This window comes from Phaseolus vulgaris, chromosome 1 (genome assembly GCF_051622355.1).
Source record: "Phaseolus vulgaris cultivar YP4 chromosome 1, ASM5162235v1, whole genome shotgun sequence".
Taxonomy (NCBI): Eukaryota; Viridiplantae; Streptophyta; class Magnoliopsida; order Fabales; family Fabaceae; genus Phaseolus; species Phaseolus vulgaris.
In genome coordinates, this window is record NC_143498.1 from 46,276,646 (window position 1) to 46,297,133 (window position 20,488).

The 20,488-nt window shown below is 24.6% G+C and overlaps 1 protein-coding gene across 1 annotated transcript; it reads left to right on the plus strand.

Annotated features, from left to right (window-relative positions):
• The first annotated feature begins 356 nt into the window (after positions 1-356).
• RR24 (response regulator 24) lies at positions 357-1,246 on the plus strand. The gene is made up of 3 exons (XM_068619282.2): positions 357-421; positions 527-757; positions 906-1,246. Exons 2-3 carry the CDS (start codon positions 542-544, stop codon positions 1,086-1,088), a joined length of 399 nt encoding a protein of 132 aa, XP_068475383.1. The 5' UTR covers positions 357-421; positions 527-541; the 3' UTR covers positions 1,089-1,246.
• The last annotated feature ends 19,242 nt before the right edge of the window (positions 1,247-20,488 follow it).

The following is a 20,488-nucleotide window of genomic DNA, read 5'->3' on the forward strand; positions in this document are numbered from 1 at the left end:
GTTTTTCATGCCAATCAAAAATCAAAGGTAAATGGCCAAAGGACACCAAAAATATACTTCAAAAATATGATTGTCTTCTTGTCTAGCACAAAATGGCAAAAAGGTGCCCTACGAATTTATTCAAGATAGGAATCATCTCCATTTCTAGAAAAATATCACTATCCCTCAGATTTTTTCATTTTAAACCAAATCCAAACACTTCAACAGATTTAATGTTGATGCTAACACACCTCCAATTCGTACTTTGATAATATATTACTCTCAATTATCCACATGGAAGGATGCTTCAGTCTTTCTATATATTCATTTCTCTATATATAGCACCCCAATTAGGTTCATATACATCATCCATTTTCATTAATTCTTCCCCTCTCATAACTTTAGTCTCAGAATTTTGGAGAAAGATCGTGTTCTTATTCAGGTTAGTGCTATTGCTGTGCTACATTTTATATATCCTTAAATCTACACAGATTTTTCGCAATTTAATATCCTTGCCAAGACTAACTCACTGGTTTTTTTAAACCAGTGTCACAAAAACTGAATGGCACCTAGAAACTTTGGCACCCAAATAACAGCACTTGTTGTAGATGACAATGTACTGAATAGAAAGATTCATCAAAAGCTGTTGGAGAGTGCTGGAGTGAGAAATCAAGAGGGTGTGGCCAATGGGAAAGAAGCAGTGGAGATTCATTGCCATGGACGAAGATTTGACCTTATTCTCATGGACATGGACATGCCTGTCATGAATGGCCTTGAGGTGCTTAATTAATCACGTTACATCCCATGCAAGTTTACCATTCATTTTTCCTGGTCAAAGTTCAAATCACAATTTTTTTTTCTAGATTAGGGTTCATATTTAATTTGTTAAAAGAACAACTATTTATTGTTTTTTAAATTTTTTGTAGGCAACAAAGGAACTTCGTTCAATGGGCATTGGGAGCATGATTGTTGGTGTGTCATCACGTTGTACGGAAACAGAAATACGAAAATTTATGGAATCAGGGTTGAATGATTACCACGAGAAACCCTTGAACAGTGCTAAGCTTAATTCAATTCTTGATAAGATGAACCCTAGTTTTACTAGTTAATGAGTGAAAATTCAACAGCTAATGTAATGAATAAAAAATCTTACACCTTACCAGTTCCTTGTTGATTTCCTAATTGTCATGCTTTTTTTTTCCCTTTTGGTTATCGTCTTGTAGTTTCTCTTACTAAGTGACTAATTGATCACTATATCAATGTTACACAAAATAAGGAAAATAGTTGAGAAATAAGTCTTGTTGAAATCCATGATCAATGACATGTATTCTCTTTTTGTGTGTATTTTGCTTACATGATTAGGTCAAGTCTTCTTTCCCACGTCATGCTGCTTGTCAAAGAAGATGAATGTAGCTACACACTTCATGAGCTGTTCATGTATTAAAATTTCCATTTTATACCCAAAAGAAAAGTACTAAAATAAATAACCCAATGTTCAACTGCACAGAGATAAACAGTATATGAAATGTGTTCAAGATACTAACTAGAATAAAAAAGAACTAATAATAATAATATAATTAGGCTCGAGATATATAACTTTTCATCTGCAAGACAGTGGATGTATCGAAAAAAATTAAATGTTTTTAAATTAATGTAAAGATTTTTAATTTTAGGTTCTACAACAGCTTTCTTCGTTTTTAATATTTAAAAATTATAACTTTTGGGTTTTTTTTTCTTTGACAAAGAACTAAATTAAAAAAATGTTATATTTTTCTTTCAGGAATATATAAATAGTTAGGAACAAATTTTGTTGGAAGAAAGTTTATGGGTATATTATATATATATATATATATATATATGACAGAAAGAATGCTGGAAAAAGTGAATTAATTATTTTAAAGTGTTTATTTACATTTTACAGCCAAACTCAATTATAGTGTTGTTCTTTAATTGGAACACAATTATTTTATTTAGAAAAATAAATAGACACACTGCTTGAAGACTGACGGATTCAATTCTCATCCCAACAAAACAGGTAAAAGTCCTTTTAAGTTTTAGTAAAGTGTTTGATCAAACACATGCCTAATGCATAAAACACTGAAGTTAATTTTCATAAAAAAATCAAAAGTATTTGAAAAAAGGTAAATAAATTCTTTAAGAAAATGAGCTTCTCTTCCTTTTCTCCCCTATGAATCTATCTTTCCTCACTCTCTTCTCTCTTGATCCATTTTTTTAACTAATTAAATTAAATGAATTTAGTAAATAGTATATAATTTCAGCAAAAAAAAAAGAGAGAGTGGTAAGCGTTGAATGGGGGGGAAGGAAGGAATACAGAATATATACAGTTTAATTTTTAATTTTATTTATTCTTTATATCAACATTAACATAGATAATTTTATATTGTAAATATCTAAATATTCAATTTCGTACTAGTGGTATGAAGAAACACTTATTGAAAAACTACAAATCTCTGTCAAAAAGTAAATATTTCACTAAAAACTAAATCATACAAAAAAAAAAATAGCACCCAAATCAATTGGAAAATACACACCTTAATTACAAACTAGCTCTATATGACATAAAAAGAATGACATCGAAATATTAATATATATAAGAGCAAACTCACTTTTCAAAATTAGTTATTAAAAAAAGAAAAATTAAGTACTCAAATATTTCATAAAATATCTCACTATATTTATGGATTTCCTTATCAAGTTGACATAGCAATTTTTGAAAAGAGAGCTGTTACAGTGCCTAAAGAAATTTAAGGGTTGAGTGACCTTGAAAGTACCTAAAGAAATATACTTTTAAAGAGCATCTTCAATGTACTTCTACAGTGAACTAATTGCAGAGTGAAATTCTAGAAGATTAGAAAGCATTTTTGTAAGTACCACCTCAAACATTCAGTTTCTCTTGTTAGGAACCGTTCCTTTTCACAAAAGTGGCCTACATTTTATTGTAAAGTATAACAGTTTCAACACTGCAATATTTAGCGTGTTAATTATTTTTGTCAATATTAATTTGTTTACATCCTTTTTTTTAGAATTTAGGTGATATTTTTAAATCTTAAAAAGTTATTATTAATTTAATATATATATATATTATCTTTTTATTATTTTAAATTTCAAACTTGTTTTTATTTAATAAAAACATATTATATATTTATATACTATCTAATAATTGTCATTAAAGTATCCTAATTTGGAATTAAGATGAATGATCAAATGTAAAAGAACTAGGTGTATTGTGGGTCATAAAAAACTTCAGTGAGTTCAAATTGGTTGTATTGTTTAAAGTAAAAAAAAATGATGTTGCACAATGAGAAAATAAAGTACTCCCAAAAATTGTAATATACAAAAGTAAAGGTTTTTAAATGTCTTACCATTTACTATTTAGTACAAGAAAAGTTGTAATTAGTTATAAAAAAAAGTAAGGACAAAGTAAGGAACATTATTATTAGTGTCCCCAAATCCTACATAATTGAGACATAAAATTAAATATTAATTATTAATTATAGTGTGGACAAAGATGTTTTAAACGGACACTAAAATCATAAAATAAAATAGTTGTGTCCCCCATAGTCTCTACTAATTCACTAACAATCTTTGGATTAGTGTCAACTTAATGAGATACTAAACTCACTCTAAGTATTATTTAGGGTCTTCCTTTTACTTTTTGTGTGAATTTTTTTGGAGTATTATTTAGTGTCTTCCTTTTACTTTTTGTGTGAATTTTTTTGGAGGCTAATATTATTATTTCTTGTAGTGATTTTTTTACCATTCTTTTTTATTATTAGTGAAAAGTTATAAAGTCAGTTGTAGGCTTTGTAAAATAAAAAGTGGATTTATTTAATTTTTATTAAATTTTAATCAATAATAAAATAGTATGTTTAATAGAGGAATTGTTACTTTTTTTTTTCTAGTTTTCAATTATTTTCTACAATAGATGAATGAGAGAAACCTAGAGATACAGAAAGAAATCTCAAAGCACTAAACCCTTAAATTATATAATATCTATTAGAAAGAAGCTGAATTCTTATGCAGGAACAAGCATACTTGAAGGTAAAGCCCAAAGGTGGACGGCCACCATTATGCAGTGGCGGCGGCAGGGCTTATTCTGAAGGTGCAGATGTGGTGCAGGCCACTCTATGCACATCCTGCATCACCTTTGACATGGCTATATGTTGGTCTTTAGTGGTGTAACACCGGTTTAGTGGTGTAACACCGGTTGCAGTAGTTTAGTATATATATGTAATTAATTTAATAATGATAAAATTTTATTATTAGTGAATTTTTAATTATAATTTAGAGAGTGAAAATCTTTTTAGTATATATTTTTTATACATAAAATGATATAAATATATAGAATAAAACTTTTTTTTCTTACCATCTTCTTACATATAATTTTCTTATATTTAGTTTGATTTTATAAAAAAATAAGAATTGTCATATGAATAATTGATATTTGTGTGTAGATGGTATATAATTTATAAAGGTGAGTATGAAGTGTGGGTAGCTAGGTAGTGTAAGTAGCAATGTGCAGGAAATTTGTTTACATGCATGCAGAGAATAAAACACACACAAAAGAGGTTGCCGGGTAGAAACTAGCAAGAAAGAACCTTCCTCTTACATCTATAAATTCTGTCTAGTTGAAATTCAATCCAGCAAGACTTGCCATCAAGAGAATGCTAATATTTGGAATGGCTAAAGACTTCTAAAGAACCTTTAAAACTATAACGAATTTGATGCCTACGTGCTTCAACCTTTCTTTCTCAGAATTTTGCAAGAAATCTCAAGGAATATACTCAAGTTTAGCATTTCTGCTAATTAATTACCAAAACACTTAATCGAGTTCTCATTTGTTCTTTTTTTTTCTCCACTTTGGTGACTATTTCAGCCCAAGATCCCAATTCTGAAACCTTATTCTTGTCCTCTCAAATTATGAACAGTCTATAGGAAAGGAATCTTTTAAAGGGGAGCTTTTGAACCAAACATATCTTCGAAAAGAGATGATTTTGTTTCCACTTCTTTCTTTTTTTCGGGCAACTAAAAGACTAAACATCTTATTCTATTTTCCTAGTTTCATATTTTGCTTCAAAATCCCAAACTGGATATCCATGTACTGGAGATTTATTTTCCCATACTTCAATTTGGAATCTTTTAATATCCCCCCATCTTCATTTTCATAAATTCTCTAGTTAAACAATTTCAGAATTTTTACTCCTACACCTCATTTACCCTTTGCATTTTTCACTTAAGGATTTCTTTTTTAATCTTTTCCTCCTTTTCACATAAATTTGTTGTTTGGTTTTCAAAGTCTAAATTTGTCAAATCCATAAATGGAGTGATGATCTTCTAGGTCAAAAAATAATGCTAATTTAACTGTTTGAAAGAGAGAAAGAAGATTAAAAAATTTATTCCCATATTTACCAATATAGTTTTGGTAAAATTGTGATTCTTACTTCATTCACCGTTAAATCGGATTTAAAATTGAATAGTAGATTTTCAGGACAGTTTTTTTTACCGTTGAGATTGTGGATTGGAAGCATGTGATTGAAAAAATTAATTTCCCACAATTACTCTATTCTATGTTTTTATTTCTTTATTCTTCAAATTTGAATGCTTTATTATTTGGATGAATAATGGTTTGTAAATAATTATTTATGTATTTGATTTGATTGTATTATATTTTCATTTAATCATTGGTGAAACTTGATTGAGTGAGTTGTACTCATGAATTTATGGTTTTTACATTGAAAAAGATTTCTCACTTCAAAATTTGTTATTGTTATTGGTGGATGATTTAAGAATATACACTACAAGAAAATCATAGAGATTAAAATAATTAGTTACAATAGTAATTAAATTAGAGATTATTTTAGAAACTAATTTTTTTTTTTTACCAATTATTTAGTTTTTAAATTTGGTAGCAAAAACCTTGGTTGCTAATTAAATACAAATTTAAAAACTATTTAACGATAAAAACTAATTTAGAAACCAATTTTTTTTTAATTTCTAAAATGGTTTTTTATTTAATTATTATTGCAACTAATTATTTTAGTATCTAAAAATTGGTTTCTATTTTATGATTATGTTAGAAGTTAGTTTTTTGGGATTGGAAACAGATAAATATCTCTTATGATTTTATATCCGGATTTAAGCATTTCTTAAATATACTAATTAATTTATTTATGTGGATAACATGTTTTTTCATCTATCCTTCATAGATTTTAAAAGTTTGGAGAATTATTTATGATGGATACTTCTGAGTGCATTGAATTTTTAGAGTTTAATAATTCCATTGAATAAAATTTCATTAATTAGTCTATACCTTAGTTTGATAAATTTTCTGCCTCAAAGCTTCCAATGGCTGTCATACTGATTCTTTCATTAGTGCCTTTAAAGTGTTCCATTGAAATAAAGGAAGACCACCTATTTTGTAGTTTAGAAAAGATGAAACTCATTTTAATAAATTATTCAATTATATGTATTGTTTTGTGAAAAAATAATTAGTTTTGATTGATTAAAAAGACCTAAAAATGGCGTTTGTGGTCCAGAGAAGCTCAAAGCTAAAGATGAAAGATTTTTGTCCCAACTTTTTTCTAACTTTACACCTGTTTTAGCTTTCCAATATTTGTTGCCCTACGAATTAACTAACCCACTCAACCCCATTTAGAAGAAATTGATTCTTATGAACCTGAATCTATTTTGGGTTAGATTTTAATTAACCTCAACTCATAGATTGTCTAAAAATACACAAAATCTAATCCAAGATTTCTGTTATCCTAAATTGTCCCATCATGCACTCGAGATACTTGCCCCATCATTACACTTTATATGGTTAATAAATATATTCATTTACTTTTTATTTAATTCAAACAAAACTTTAACAATATAATGTAGAAGGAAGAACTTACATTTTGTAAGTTTGTTTCTTTTGATTTAAGCTAAACAATGAAGATCAATTTGTGGGGAGATGTACCCTAGTCATTTATATGTATATATAAGAAAAAAGTTGAAGAAAATAATTTATTCTTACAAATTTTTACAATTACTTTCACGTGGTTTAATTCATGACATTAATTCTAATTATGCATGACACAATACAAATTTAATTCATGATACTGTATTAAAAATGAAATTACTAAAATTACTATAGTGAAACATGAAGAGAAAATTAATCAATTATATTTTATTTATATATAATATAATTAATTACGTGCATAATTAATTATGTTATATGATAATATGATGTTATAATATATAACCTATTGATTATAATATAATATATAATGATAATAAATATGTATAATTATTTTTTATATTAATTTATTATAGTAATTTTAAAGAAAAATAATCCTAAGTTTTTTTTTAAGTTATGTGATTTAATTTTTTTATTAAATTTTTATCAACTATATTAAGTGATGATGTGATATTGAGAATGATACAATTATGGGATCTTGGAGATGCTGACCTTCGAAAATATCAACAGAATTCAAAATAGGATCAGAGAAAAATAACAACTTTGGGACCCGTAAAAGGTTGTGCGTTCAGTGTCATCTAATCTTAACTCAACAGATTTGAGAATCACAAAACTTAAATTAGATTTTATAGTTAATGTATGTAATTTCTATTATTTATACAAATTTATAAAATAAATTAATTATCAAAATTTTAGTTATTAATATTTTAAATTTTAAATTAGTGTATAAAAGATTAATAAAAATTAATTTAAAATATAAAATAGTTAGTAATAAAAATTTTAGTTGTTAATAGTTAAATACTAATTTAAAAACTATTTTATAAATTTTTAGTAGTAATAAAAATTATTTTAGATACAATTGATAAAAAAAATTATAATTAATTATTTAATTAAATTAATTTATAATAATAAAAGTAATTTAATAATTTTATAAATATATTATTTTTTATAATTTTTTTTAAATTTATTATATTCATCAAATAAGGATATATTTATTTAGGAAGAAGTCTTTACTATAAATCTAAAAAAGAAAACAGAAAAGAAAACCGTAAAAAAAATGAGAAGGATAAGTGAGTTTGAAGGGGAAAGTGTAAATATCTGTGCACTATCAATTTAAGTTAAAAAAATTTGGAAATGAAAAGTATATAAGATCTCATTTACATAATTGAGTTTAATCATCACCCTTTAGTAAGGTTTTTGAAGTATAATATTTTGTTTAATTTCTCAAAGAATTAATGTGTTTTTATTATCTCTTAAAGCTAATATGCAGTGGAGAGACCTTGACTTGCATGACTGTTTGTATAGTTACATATATGTTTCATTTTTCATGCCATATGAGAACTGCTACAAGGTCTTCCTCAATCCTCAATCGTCCACGCTCACTTTATCACACCAGTCACAAACATAATAATAAAGATTCCTAGCTTGTGATCATTTGACTATTTGTGAGTGTAGGCAAAGGATATGTAAAATAAAACTCAATTCAATTATTTGTCTGAATAAGGAATGTCTTATCAATCCGTATCCGTATAAATAGTTTATCCTTAAAATATTACAATGACGAGATACATTCCTCTCTTGCCACTTATCTACTAAAAACCATTTAAAGAAAAATACTAAATACAAATTAGAAATCAAAATAATTAATTATTATGCTGTATAAATTAAAGATAATTTTGTATTTAAAATAAGTTTTATTACTATTAAAAATTTATAAAATAATTTTTATTACTACTAAAAATTTATAAAATAATTTTTAAATTGGTATTCAATTATTAGTAACTAAAGTTTTAGCTATTAACTAATTTATATTCTAAATTAATTTTTATTAATTTTTAGAAACTAATTTAGAATCTAAAATATTAATATATAGCTAAAATATTGATAGTTAATTTAGATACAAATCTATAAATTATTTTATAAATTTCTATCAATAATAGAAACTACTTTATATACCAATAATTATTTAATCTCTAAAACAGTATTTATTTTATTTTATATAATAATTAATTATTTTTTATGCATGCAGTCATTGCATTTTATGGCTTCTTATCCAGCTGTGACTTGTGAAGCCTCACCTCCTTTGTTTGATTATGTAGATGACGCTCAAATCAATTGTTGTTAGTAGATTTAGTAGGAAATTACCTTTTGTTAAGGCTTGTTTAACAAATACAGAATCTGAGGATAACTCTATTAGATAAGCTACAAATGTTGTTATTGGAATAGTCAATTTTGATTAGGAGAATAGAAAAATAAATGTATTGTTAATCATTCTCTCTTTTCTCTCCTTTGCACATATATCTTCTTTTTAAATAGGTTGAAACACTCAATTATTTTATTTATATAATTATTATTTTTTTAATATAATTTCTACAAACATATTTTTAACATGCATATGTTTTAGAGATATATATTCTACCTACTAGAGATAAGGAAGAATAAAGAGATAAGGAAGAATAAAAATTAATGTAATTCATTTATGTTTTATTTAGGCTTAGTGAGAAAATGAGCATGTTTACTATGTTAAAAAAAATTACGAAAAACGAAATACTAAAAAATAAAAAATTTTAAAAAAAAGAATATTAGTTGATTAAAAACTTTCTTCGCAAATTAGGTGAGAATTTCGAAGAAAATACTTTATATATATATATATATAATTAATTATTTAGGTTTTTCTTTATTATAAATTTAAATAATTATTGTTTTTTATTTAAAATAGGATTATAATTCAAACATATAAAGTATAATTAAAATTATAAAAAAATATTTTTATAAAATAATATAATTAATCATATTATCTATAGTAAATTATAAATAAAAATAATAATAAATATATTTTTTAATAATAAAATTATATAATAATTATATTAATTATAAAAATAAAGATAAAAATAATAATTTTATTTAATTTATAAATAAATCAATCCAATTAATTTTTAAATTTAAAAATTTATATTTTTATCAATTAAAAAAATATAATTTCAATCACATCTATTTTATCATTTACAAATTTTCATAAATTTTCCCACACTTTTTACTTTGTTTACCTTAATTTAAACAACTTCACTTTCTTCACATTTTCTCTTCAGATCGTCTCAAATTCACTCCCTCAAATCCAAACAAAGCCTTAAGTTGTTGTTACACTCCTTCTCTCAAAGGGAATGAGAACCAACTTATTATGTGTGTTTTTCCTCCCTCTCACCTAATAATCCTCAACTTTATTTTTATTCATAATCGATTAAAAAAACTTCATTTAGCAACAAATTTGAAGTAGGTTTATTCATAAAAGGTAGAATGAGAAATATTCTTATTTACAATTACAAGAAGTATATGGAGGGAGAGGAAATTTTGTGTTTGAATACAACATTTATTACAATGATAAAGTTATGTAGTATGTGAATTTTTTAGGTTGATCCAAGAAAATGTATATTATTTATACAATGAATTTATTATTGTCTTGGAATTTTGTATCTCAAGGTAATTATGCAAGTTACAATCAAAATCAAAAGAAATACATAGAGTAATAGTTTTAACTCTCAACTGATCACATGATGTGATTAAGAAAAATGCATTTTTAAATGATGTATTTTGATGTGTTTATATGAAGTGATTATTTACCATTTATATGCATATAACTTATTTTTTCATGATGAGAAGTTGTTTCTTCTTATTATTTATATGAATTAGTATTCTTTTATAACTAATAAAAAATAATATATTAAGACAAGACAAAAATTATGAGAATAACATTGTTATTCTAAAAAATTAAACAACATAAATAAAAAATGAGACGAAAGTAAAATATTATAACATAATTTAATACTTAAAAACAACAATGAATTTCAGTCTATTGATTTAGTAAAGCCTTATATATATATAAAACAATTCAATATATTTATTAATTCTACTAACAATTCTTATTATTCAAAACTGAACCTAATTCATCATCTCCACTAAAGAGCTCAACAAACTCTATTATATTATATTAAAAATAATTTTTTATTGACTTATATAATATAAAATATCCTTATTTATAATTAATGTAAATTTCTAATACTTTCTTCATGTAAAAAAACCTTTTTACCTCCAAACTAACACTAATATTATTAGTCTACTAACCAATTTCAGCAACACATACATTTTTATTGTGAAAAACATGATATAATTGAGGGAATGAACGTTAAGGCTAACATTTTTTTATACACGCATGATTGCAACTTATTCTTCATGTTTCCATTTTAGAAACACATTGAATGAACTAAAGTGGTGATGTACTATAACTGCTCTCTATCACGCGCAAATCCTTCCACCAAACTCAGCCTACGACCATACATTTATTGTCATATTTATTGGATAATTAACAATGAAAACCAAACAAAAACATCACAAACATCAACACATCTATTTAGTTAAAAAGCTTCAACTTAAATAGTTCAGCATATTTTAATCCAAAACATTATATAATTTTTGTTACCAGATTTTGTCTTAGTTAACTTGAGCAGTTTTAAGAGATTCACCAGGTCATAAAGAAAAAGTTCTTTGCAGTCATAAACTCATTTTATTTTATTTATTTATTATTGATAAAAAAATTCAATATTTTTTTTTTACATTTTAAGAAAAGCTTGAAGTATTAGTGGTTGGCAACATTTCTCATCACAGTGGAGTGCAAGAAATTAATGATTGCCCCCAAAAGAACCCTCCCGTCAATACTATAAAGTTCTTTTTTACAGGTTTTTTTTTGTATAAATTAAACAGTGGGTTTTTTTTAAAAATAAAACAAGTATGAGGCAATAGTTACAAGTTATTTACCACATGCATCGTCCCAATTATTTTAAATTTCATATATTTTTTAATTTAGCAAATAAATGTTTTATTTATATAAATTTGATTTGACATTTTTTTAAATTAGTTAAAGTTTTGTAAGTTGTGTGTTTATTTTAAAAATAGTCAAAATCTTTGAATTACAAATAAATAATATATACGTATCTATAAAGAATTTAAAATATAACAATCATAGAAAATAGTTTTATTCTTTTCTTATAAGTGTGTACGTATTATTTGTAAGTAAATTAAGTAAAAGAGCATAACAAAATTTCTTTTAATTGAATTTATTATGACAGTCTATTTTATGGCACAATTTTTTTCTTCTTATTTTATATTATTTTAAGAGTAAGATACACTCTTCTTCTTTTAAGAGATATTTAAATTGGTGTATTATTCTTCACTGTTATTTAAAAGTAATATTTTACTCGGTTTCCCCTTTACACTCCCATATTTGACATCTATTTTTTTATGGCATGCATGCATAGTTTCTTGTTTGTATGTTTTGTTTGAATTAAAAAATTAATTTGAGATGAGTGAATATATGTTGATAATTATGGACCAAATATAATAGGAATAATATTTTTTTAGATTGAATAATTTTTAAATTATATCAATCAAAGTTGTAAACTGATACATTTTAATTTGTAGTTGTCAAAGTAACATTTTTCATTTGAGATGAGTGATGATGTGTTGACAAACGTGTACCAGATTACAATTAAAAAAACATTTTTTGTTAAAATAAAGATAATTTTGAAATTATATTGATCAAATCACAGTTGTAAACTGGTGCATTTCAATTTGCAATTATAAAAATAACATTTTTCAAAATTTATATAAAAGAAATATTTAGGATGTTCTAATCAGAACAAATATGAAATATGTCTATAACCTTATCTGACATAAGCTTATTAATTATGTAATTTGTTTCTTTTATTTCCTAAATTTTCCTATAGCAAGACTTTTTATTTATAGGTTAGAGTACCCTTTATACTATGTTTCTTAATAATAATTTACTTATAATAAAACTAGAACGAAAGTCTAATCGAAGTATCTCGCATAAGTTCAATACAATTTCAATAATTATTTGAGAAAATTGTTTAAGCGTATAACAAAACTTTTCCGTATAATTATCATTTCATAAGCGCGTTTATTTTTATTATTAAAATAATAATAATAAACATAGTTTTTATGGGTTAACCTTGTAAGAAATTTAAATTAATTAAATTTCTTCACCTTAATGTAATATCATAATCTAATTTAATAAAATTTATTTAATTTATTATATTATTTACTATTTATAGACTTATCTACTAAAAATAAAATCAATTTATAATATATAAGTTACACGATCTCATCCTCATTTTGTTAAACTTAAACTCATATATTTGCTAAAGTAAACTTAGTTATAAGTAAAAATACCTTTTATAAATTTAACATTTAAAGAAATTAAATGTACTTTTACATTTGATAGATAAATCTGAAAACAAAATAATTTATTTTTACTTTTTAGATTTAATAGTACAGACATTCAACCCTAACATATGAAAAAGTACGTAGTCAAAACCATTCACATAATTTGATATATAATTTTTCATTTTCTTCTTTCGTCTAAAAGAGGAGATTCGATCGAAAGCTAAATGGGACCATTCTAGAAAGACAAAACCCGGCCAAAAATCTGTCACCGAAAAGGTCTCGCTTTCCGAGGAGCTCCATAATCTCATACTTCTATCAGTAATACAGAATTGTTTTCTGCACCAGCTTTTAATGAGAAAAAAATAACTTCATTTGTAAAAGAAAATAATAAAAAAAAATTAACACCGTAAATAGTAGAAAATAACTAATTAACAACTTTTTATAATAATATGATAAAATTTTAAATTAAAAATATAAAATAAATATAATGAAAATATTATTTTATTGAATTGTTAAGTGGATGTTTTCACTGTGTAAATCTATCGTTACTTTAAAGAAAAACACGTTGAATTGATTTGATAATATACTAATATACTTCATTTTTGTCAATTCATAACCTGATTCGAAAGTTTGTATTTGTATGTTTCTATATTTCTATAATTTTTTATGCAAAGTACAGAATAAAATAATTGACTTAATAAAAATAAAATAAATTAGAAAAAGTGTAATTAAAAAAACATTAAATTGTAATTCTTCTTTGTACAACTGAGAGCGACGATTAATTCATATGATACCATGCACTTTTTAATCAAAGTAGTTCTTCTTTTTCCTTTCTTTTTATTTAAGGCACACAATATAAAGTAAAGTAGCAAAGCTTACTATATATATTTTGGTGACATCAGAAACGAGGAAAATAAGGAGACATACGTATTATGCAAAATATACAAAGTTTTTTTTTCTTATTTTGTTCTCTTAAAAAGAATTTTACTTCTCCAAATATTAGAAACTATATAAGAATAAATGGATACTTTCTAGTTTGATCAAGATACGTAAAAATTTACAGATAGAAAGTTAGTACCTAAAATGGAAAATCATATAATTTTTTCGGAAAATAATCTTCTTGAGCAGGCGTTTGCAAATTATAGTTTTCTAAAAGCCATTTTGGATTCTGGATTTAAGTTAGATACAAAATTCTATCAAAAGGAAAGTTTTAAATATGAAATAATTCTTATAATTAAGTCTCATTAAAAAGTTTAATAAATTTTTTTAAGTAAGTTTAACTCAATTTTATAAAATTAATTTATAAAATAAGATTTATTATTATATATTTTTATATTTGATGTGTGACCTTTATAATATGAAGAAACTCTAAAATAGATAACCAACTTGTAAGTTGTAAAAGATATAGTAGAGGACACAAATGTGAAAAGATTAACTCCACCAAAGAAAGAAAGAATCTAAGATGGATTTAACAGGGCACAAATTTAGAATAAATAAAACATTTTAGACTGAAAAAGAATTAAATATAAGTATTTTGAATAGAAAAGTGAAAGAAAGGGATGCATTTATTGCATTATTGTACGATATAGATAGAGTTGATTGGATGGGCTAGGAGAGAAAAAAAGTTTAGGCTTAGTTGTTATTTGTACTAATGAGATGAAAAGGAATTGAAAGGAGTGACTACCCACCATCTCATTCTCAATACAAAAGAAAATTGAACTTATTTTGTACTGTTGCCTTGTTCAAAATAGGAAGATATGCTTCAAAAGTTTAATAAAGATAAGAATTGAGCCATTTTAGGAAAAAGATTACAGTACTAGAGATTCTTAGATTTTCAGCAAAACCCTTTCAGATACTTTTCCGAATCCAATACTCATGTTTATAACCACGTGTTTTTTTTTTCTTTCCTTGTGGCTTTTCAAACCACTTGGAAGGATTATACATATATGCTTCTCACTCCAACTGCCTTTTGCATAAAGACCACTTTTCCATTCAGTTTAGACTCTAATTTTGTTTTTTAAACATTATTTAAATTATAATCTTTGGAGTTACATGTTTATTATTATTATTATTATTTATGTCAAATAATTATATGTTATCGGAAATGATTTTTTTTTCTGGAACGACTTTTTTCTATGTTATATTTCTCATCATCAAACTTCTTAAAAATAACAAATTCATTATTCCAAAACATTTATTAAATAAAACAATTTGCTTAAATAAAAAAATATTTAAAGGCTTTATTTATTGATACATGTGTGTTTTTCATATATTTGATAGCAATCAACTCACAAATTTACAGATATTGTCACCTACTTGATTTGTACTTTTTTAGTTTCACTCTAACTTGATTTTGTATTTTTTTCAGATACACGTGGCTAATGTAGTCTCTCTTACACAGTTTTCAAAATATTCATTCATCTTCCCTATTAGATTTGGTAGATATAGATAATAATTTCATTTCAACATTAAACATTAATAGTTTAAATTTAAATTTCGCTTCCCTACAATCATTTTTTTATATAATTAAAATTTAATTCATTTTCAATATTATTTAAATTTAACTTTATTTTTAATATATTTAAATATTAAAAACTTTATATACATAATATATAATATTATATATATTATATAATTATGTATTCTATATTATTATATTGAAGTATGCCGGTTATAATTCAGTTTAATTGTTATTTTTTAATATTATTAAATGATTATTAATTAATTAATATTAATTAATGTTGTACTTGAAATGAAAGAGACACTGGACAAACCAAAGGTCATAACATTGTGGTGTTTTTTATTATTCACAAACGTACTCTTTTCTATTTAAATCTTCTATAAATATTCTCCTCTACTACTTTCTTTCTAGTGCTCTACTACTTTCTTTCTAGTGTTTTCTCTATTATTCATTTTCTCTCCTACTTACTTCTTGGTGTTTTCTCCATTACTCATTTAATGGCGCCCAATGCTGAAGAAATCATTAGACTTCAAACAAGAGGAGTCTTTTGGTGCATGAACAGTCGTGGTGAAGTATGTATATTTATCTTTTTTTCAAAAATTTCTTCTTTTAAACATTTTCTTCATTTGTTGACATTTTTTTTTTCTTTATTTGAAAATCAATAGCTTGGTTATGTAGATCGGGCTTTCGCCATCAAGTTTCAAAAAGAACTTGGAAAGGAGTGGACCCTGGCTGATTCATAAGGAAACTTCCATATAGTGGAATATAACGAAAATTTATTGTCGTCGGAAATATTGAGTGGATGGTTTAATTTGTTTGATTTTTATGGTTTCATAGATGAGAACTACATTTTATTTTGTTATGTGGGTCACAACGCTTTCCATATAACTGTTTATATGGATGACGTCCCTCAAAGTGGAGTAAATCGTTATTTGGACGAAATTGAAGGGAAGGAACCCTTAAACATTGGTCCCTTCGACCATTTTTCCATAAAGTTGTCTCGATTAAGTATCAAACTCAGTTATCTGGTTAGTATAAAATTGATTTATTTAAAAATGTTTTGTATTATATTCTACTTCATTTCTATTTACTTATTATTTTGATATTGTTGTAGGATCTTCCTGCTCAATTTTCACAATATATTCGACAAGGGAGATTCAATAAGGTTACTCTGCATGGTCTACTAATGGATGTGGAATGCAAGGTCTTGAAAGGGAAGTCTTCTTCTAGACGGATTAAACTTGGCAAAGGGTGGAAGAATTTTTGTAGTCTTCATTCTTTTCGTGAAGGAGACAAGATTATCTTTGAATGTGATACGAGAAATCCTTCTTCTCATATCAGGGTTTTGTTACTTACTTATATTCACAGTTTAAGCTATCCTGCATAATTTCTTTTATTATTCTCATAGGATAATAGTTACAAGTGATTAAGAAAGTTCAGACATATTTATTTGTCTGCTTAGACTTTTTTGGAAACCTAAACAGTTAGGTACTCTTTATGTTTATATTATATTCACTATATGTTTCTGTTTAGTAGTATTCATATTCTATTTGTTCATGCATTTCTTGCAATGTGAATACATAAATTATTACAATTTTGTTTCATTATTTAGTATATTTATAATAGTTTGACATTATTACATATGTTTAACGCTATAACAATTGTCAGTATATTAAAGTCATAAAAATCTTTGATCATATTTTTTATTTTATATATTTTGTGTTAATATTAGAGAATGCTTATATTCATTTTATTCTTTGTATATTGTTTATTATTAATTAGTCATTGAAGTATTAATGGTTGTTGTTTTTATCTAGAAACCTGATGATGTATATATGTTTATTATTGTTGTATGGTTTTTAAGATCTTTAGTTATTTATATAATAGTATTTCATTGTATTTATATTTCATCATGTTTTATTTGTATTATATTACATTACATTTTAATTTAATTTATATCATAAAAGGTGACTTCATAATTTAATATGATTTTGTCTACAATATGTTTCTGGAAGAAACACACATTTACTGATAGTTTTTTGTAATAATTGTACTTGGTATAATCTAATGAATTCTATCTTTTAATTGCAATAATTTTTTGAAGAGTTTTTTTTGCTTAAATTACAGCATGAATATAGCATGAGGTTGGTGAAGAAGACTTCATTTTCACCATAAATACGTAATGGATACATAGGATTAGATAATTGTTTATATAATGTATTTGTTCAAATTATTGCATTGTATTGTTATTTATTTATTATGACAAAAATATATTCATTAATTTTTAATTAGTTATGTTATATTAAATTCATTAATATACTAAAAATATGTAAATTTATACTATTACAATATATTTAATTTCATTTTATCAACTTAATAATTTATATATATCTAAATAAAATTATTATTTCTAATATTAATATTTACATATAAAATATTAAAAACAAATCGTGCATTTCACGGGTCAACGTAATAATCATACATATAAAACACTTCATTCAGTACTAAGGTAGATAGAGGTAAAAATATGCCAATCACCTCATATTATTTACCTATATTCACTAAAAAAATTTAAGAATTTAAGATTTCCTTATTCATAATTATTTATGGATTTAAATTTGTAGTTAAATTAAAATACATATTAAATTTTATATATGTAAAATTGAGTTAAAAATCATATTTTTTTTTTAAAATAATAATGAAGTAATTTGACAACAACGATTCGTAAATAATTCTAGAACGTTTGAACATTAGTTTTTTTATGAAGGATATATTATTTGTATACAATAATAATTAGATTGACAAGTAAATAAAGTCATAGATTAGGTAGTGATTTTACATATGGATATGATGACACGTTAAAATTTAAAATTAATATTAATAATTATAATTATTCCAGTTAATGAAGATGAATATTTCTTGTATGATGTAGTGTATCAATGGAGCGCACGAAATCGCACGTAATCACAATGGAGAAAGGGAAGTTCTGATGAAGCATAACCCTAATTACAAATGAAAAAGAGACAATCACTCAAGTGTAAAAGAGAAAAAATAAATACAAACGAAATTTTTATTTACTTGTGCATTAGAGAGTAAAATACATGATGTATGTATAAGAAAAAGACTAACAAATAGTTGAAACAGAAAAAGAAAGTTGGGTCAAACAAAAAAAGTCCAATAACTTAAAACAGAAAAACTAAATCTGTTAACACCCTCTCAAGCTGGGGAATAGATATTAGTCAGACCCAACTTGGATTTGAGAGTAGAGAACTGTGCGGAAGCAAGGGGATTGATGAATATGTCAACAACTTGCATGACAGAAATAATGGGCAACAATTTGAAGAGACCAAAGATAAGTTTTTCACGAACTAGGTGACAATCAATTTCGATGTGCTTTGTGTGTTCATGAAAGACTTTATTGGAAGGGCAGATTGGTTGTCACAATACAGGGATGCAGGCTGGGAGAGAGGAATATGTAAATCCTGAAGGAGAAAAATTTGCTTGAAAAAGTAAAGTCCGGGTTACATTTAGTATGTGTTGATGTTTACGTTTTCTACAATGTCATTTTGTTTTGATGTTTCAACACAAGATTTTTTATTTATAATTACCTTTGAAGCATTAAAATTTGACATAGCAAACTCAATACCATTGTCAGTACGAATCTTTTTTATATTAGTTTTGAAATGATTTTTAATGAAAACAGTGAAGTTAATGATGTGCTGACGCACTTCAGATTTGTTATGCAACAGAATAACCCAAGTATAACGGGAGTAATCATCAAAATAGTCAAGAAATAACGAAAACCTTGCATAAAAATTATGGAACAGGGTCCCCAAATTATTACAGTCAATGAAGATGAATATTCCTTATATGATGTGGTGCATCAATGGAGCGCATGTAATCGCAATGGAAAAATGAAAGTTCTGATGAACCCTAATTGCAAATGAAAAAAAGACAATGACTCAAATAGTAAAAGAGAGAAAAACAGAAAAAAGAAAATACAAAAGAAATTCTTATTTACTTGTGTATTAAAGAGTAAAATACATGGTGTATATATAAGAAAAATACTAAGACTTAGTTGAAACAGAAAAGGAAAGTTCGGCTAAACAAACAAAACCCAATAACTTAAAAAAAAAAATTAAATATGTTAACGATAATAATATTAATAATAATAATATTGATAATAATAATAATATTAATATTAATAATGTTAATAATAATAGTAATAATAATAATATTGTTAAGTAATATTAATAATTTTATTAATAATAATAAAAATAAAAATAAAAATATTAATAATAAAATTAAGAGTATTAGTAAGAATATTAATAATAATATTAATATTATTAGTACTAATATTATTAATATTGTTATTAATATTACTACTAGCAATATTAATATTATTACTATCATTAATATTATAAATATTATTATTGATATTAATAATAATAATAATATTAACATTATTAATTATTACTATTAATATTATTATTAATATTATTAATAACATTAATACTAATATTATTAATATTGTTATTAGTGTTATTAATTATTGTTAACATTATAATTATAATTATTAATAACATTATTAATATTATTTAGCATTATTGGATATGACACACTAGTTAAATGGAACAAAATTAAAATGTGAAAGAAAGTTATATAATAATAAGTGTAGCATGAGGGCAGCTTCCCATCCATGGACGGAAGTGGTGATGGATCAACCAATTAAAATGATTGACATAAGATGGATGAGACCTCATTATCCCAAAGTTTACTTTGCAAGATTTCATTTGATTTTTTAGTTCGACTAAAAAGATTTTGGGACT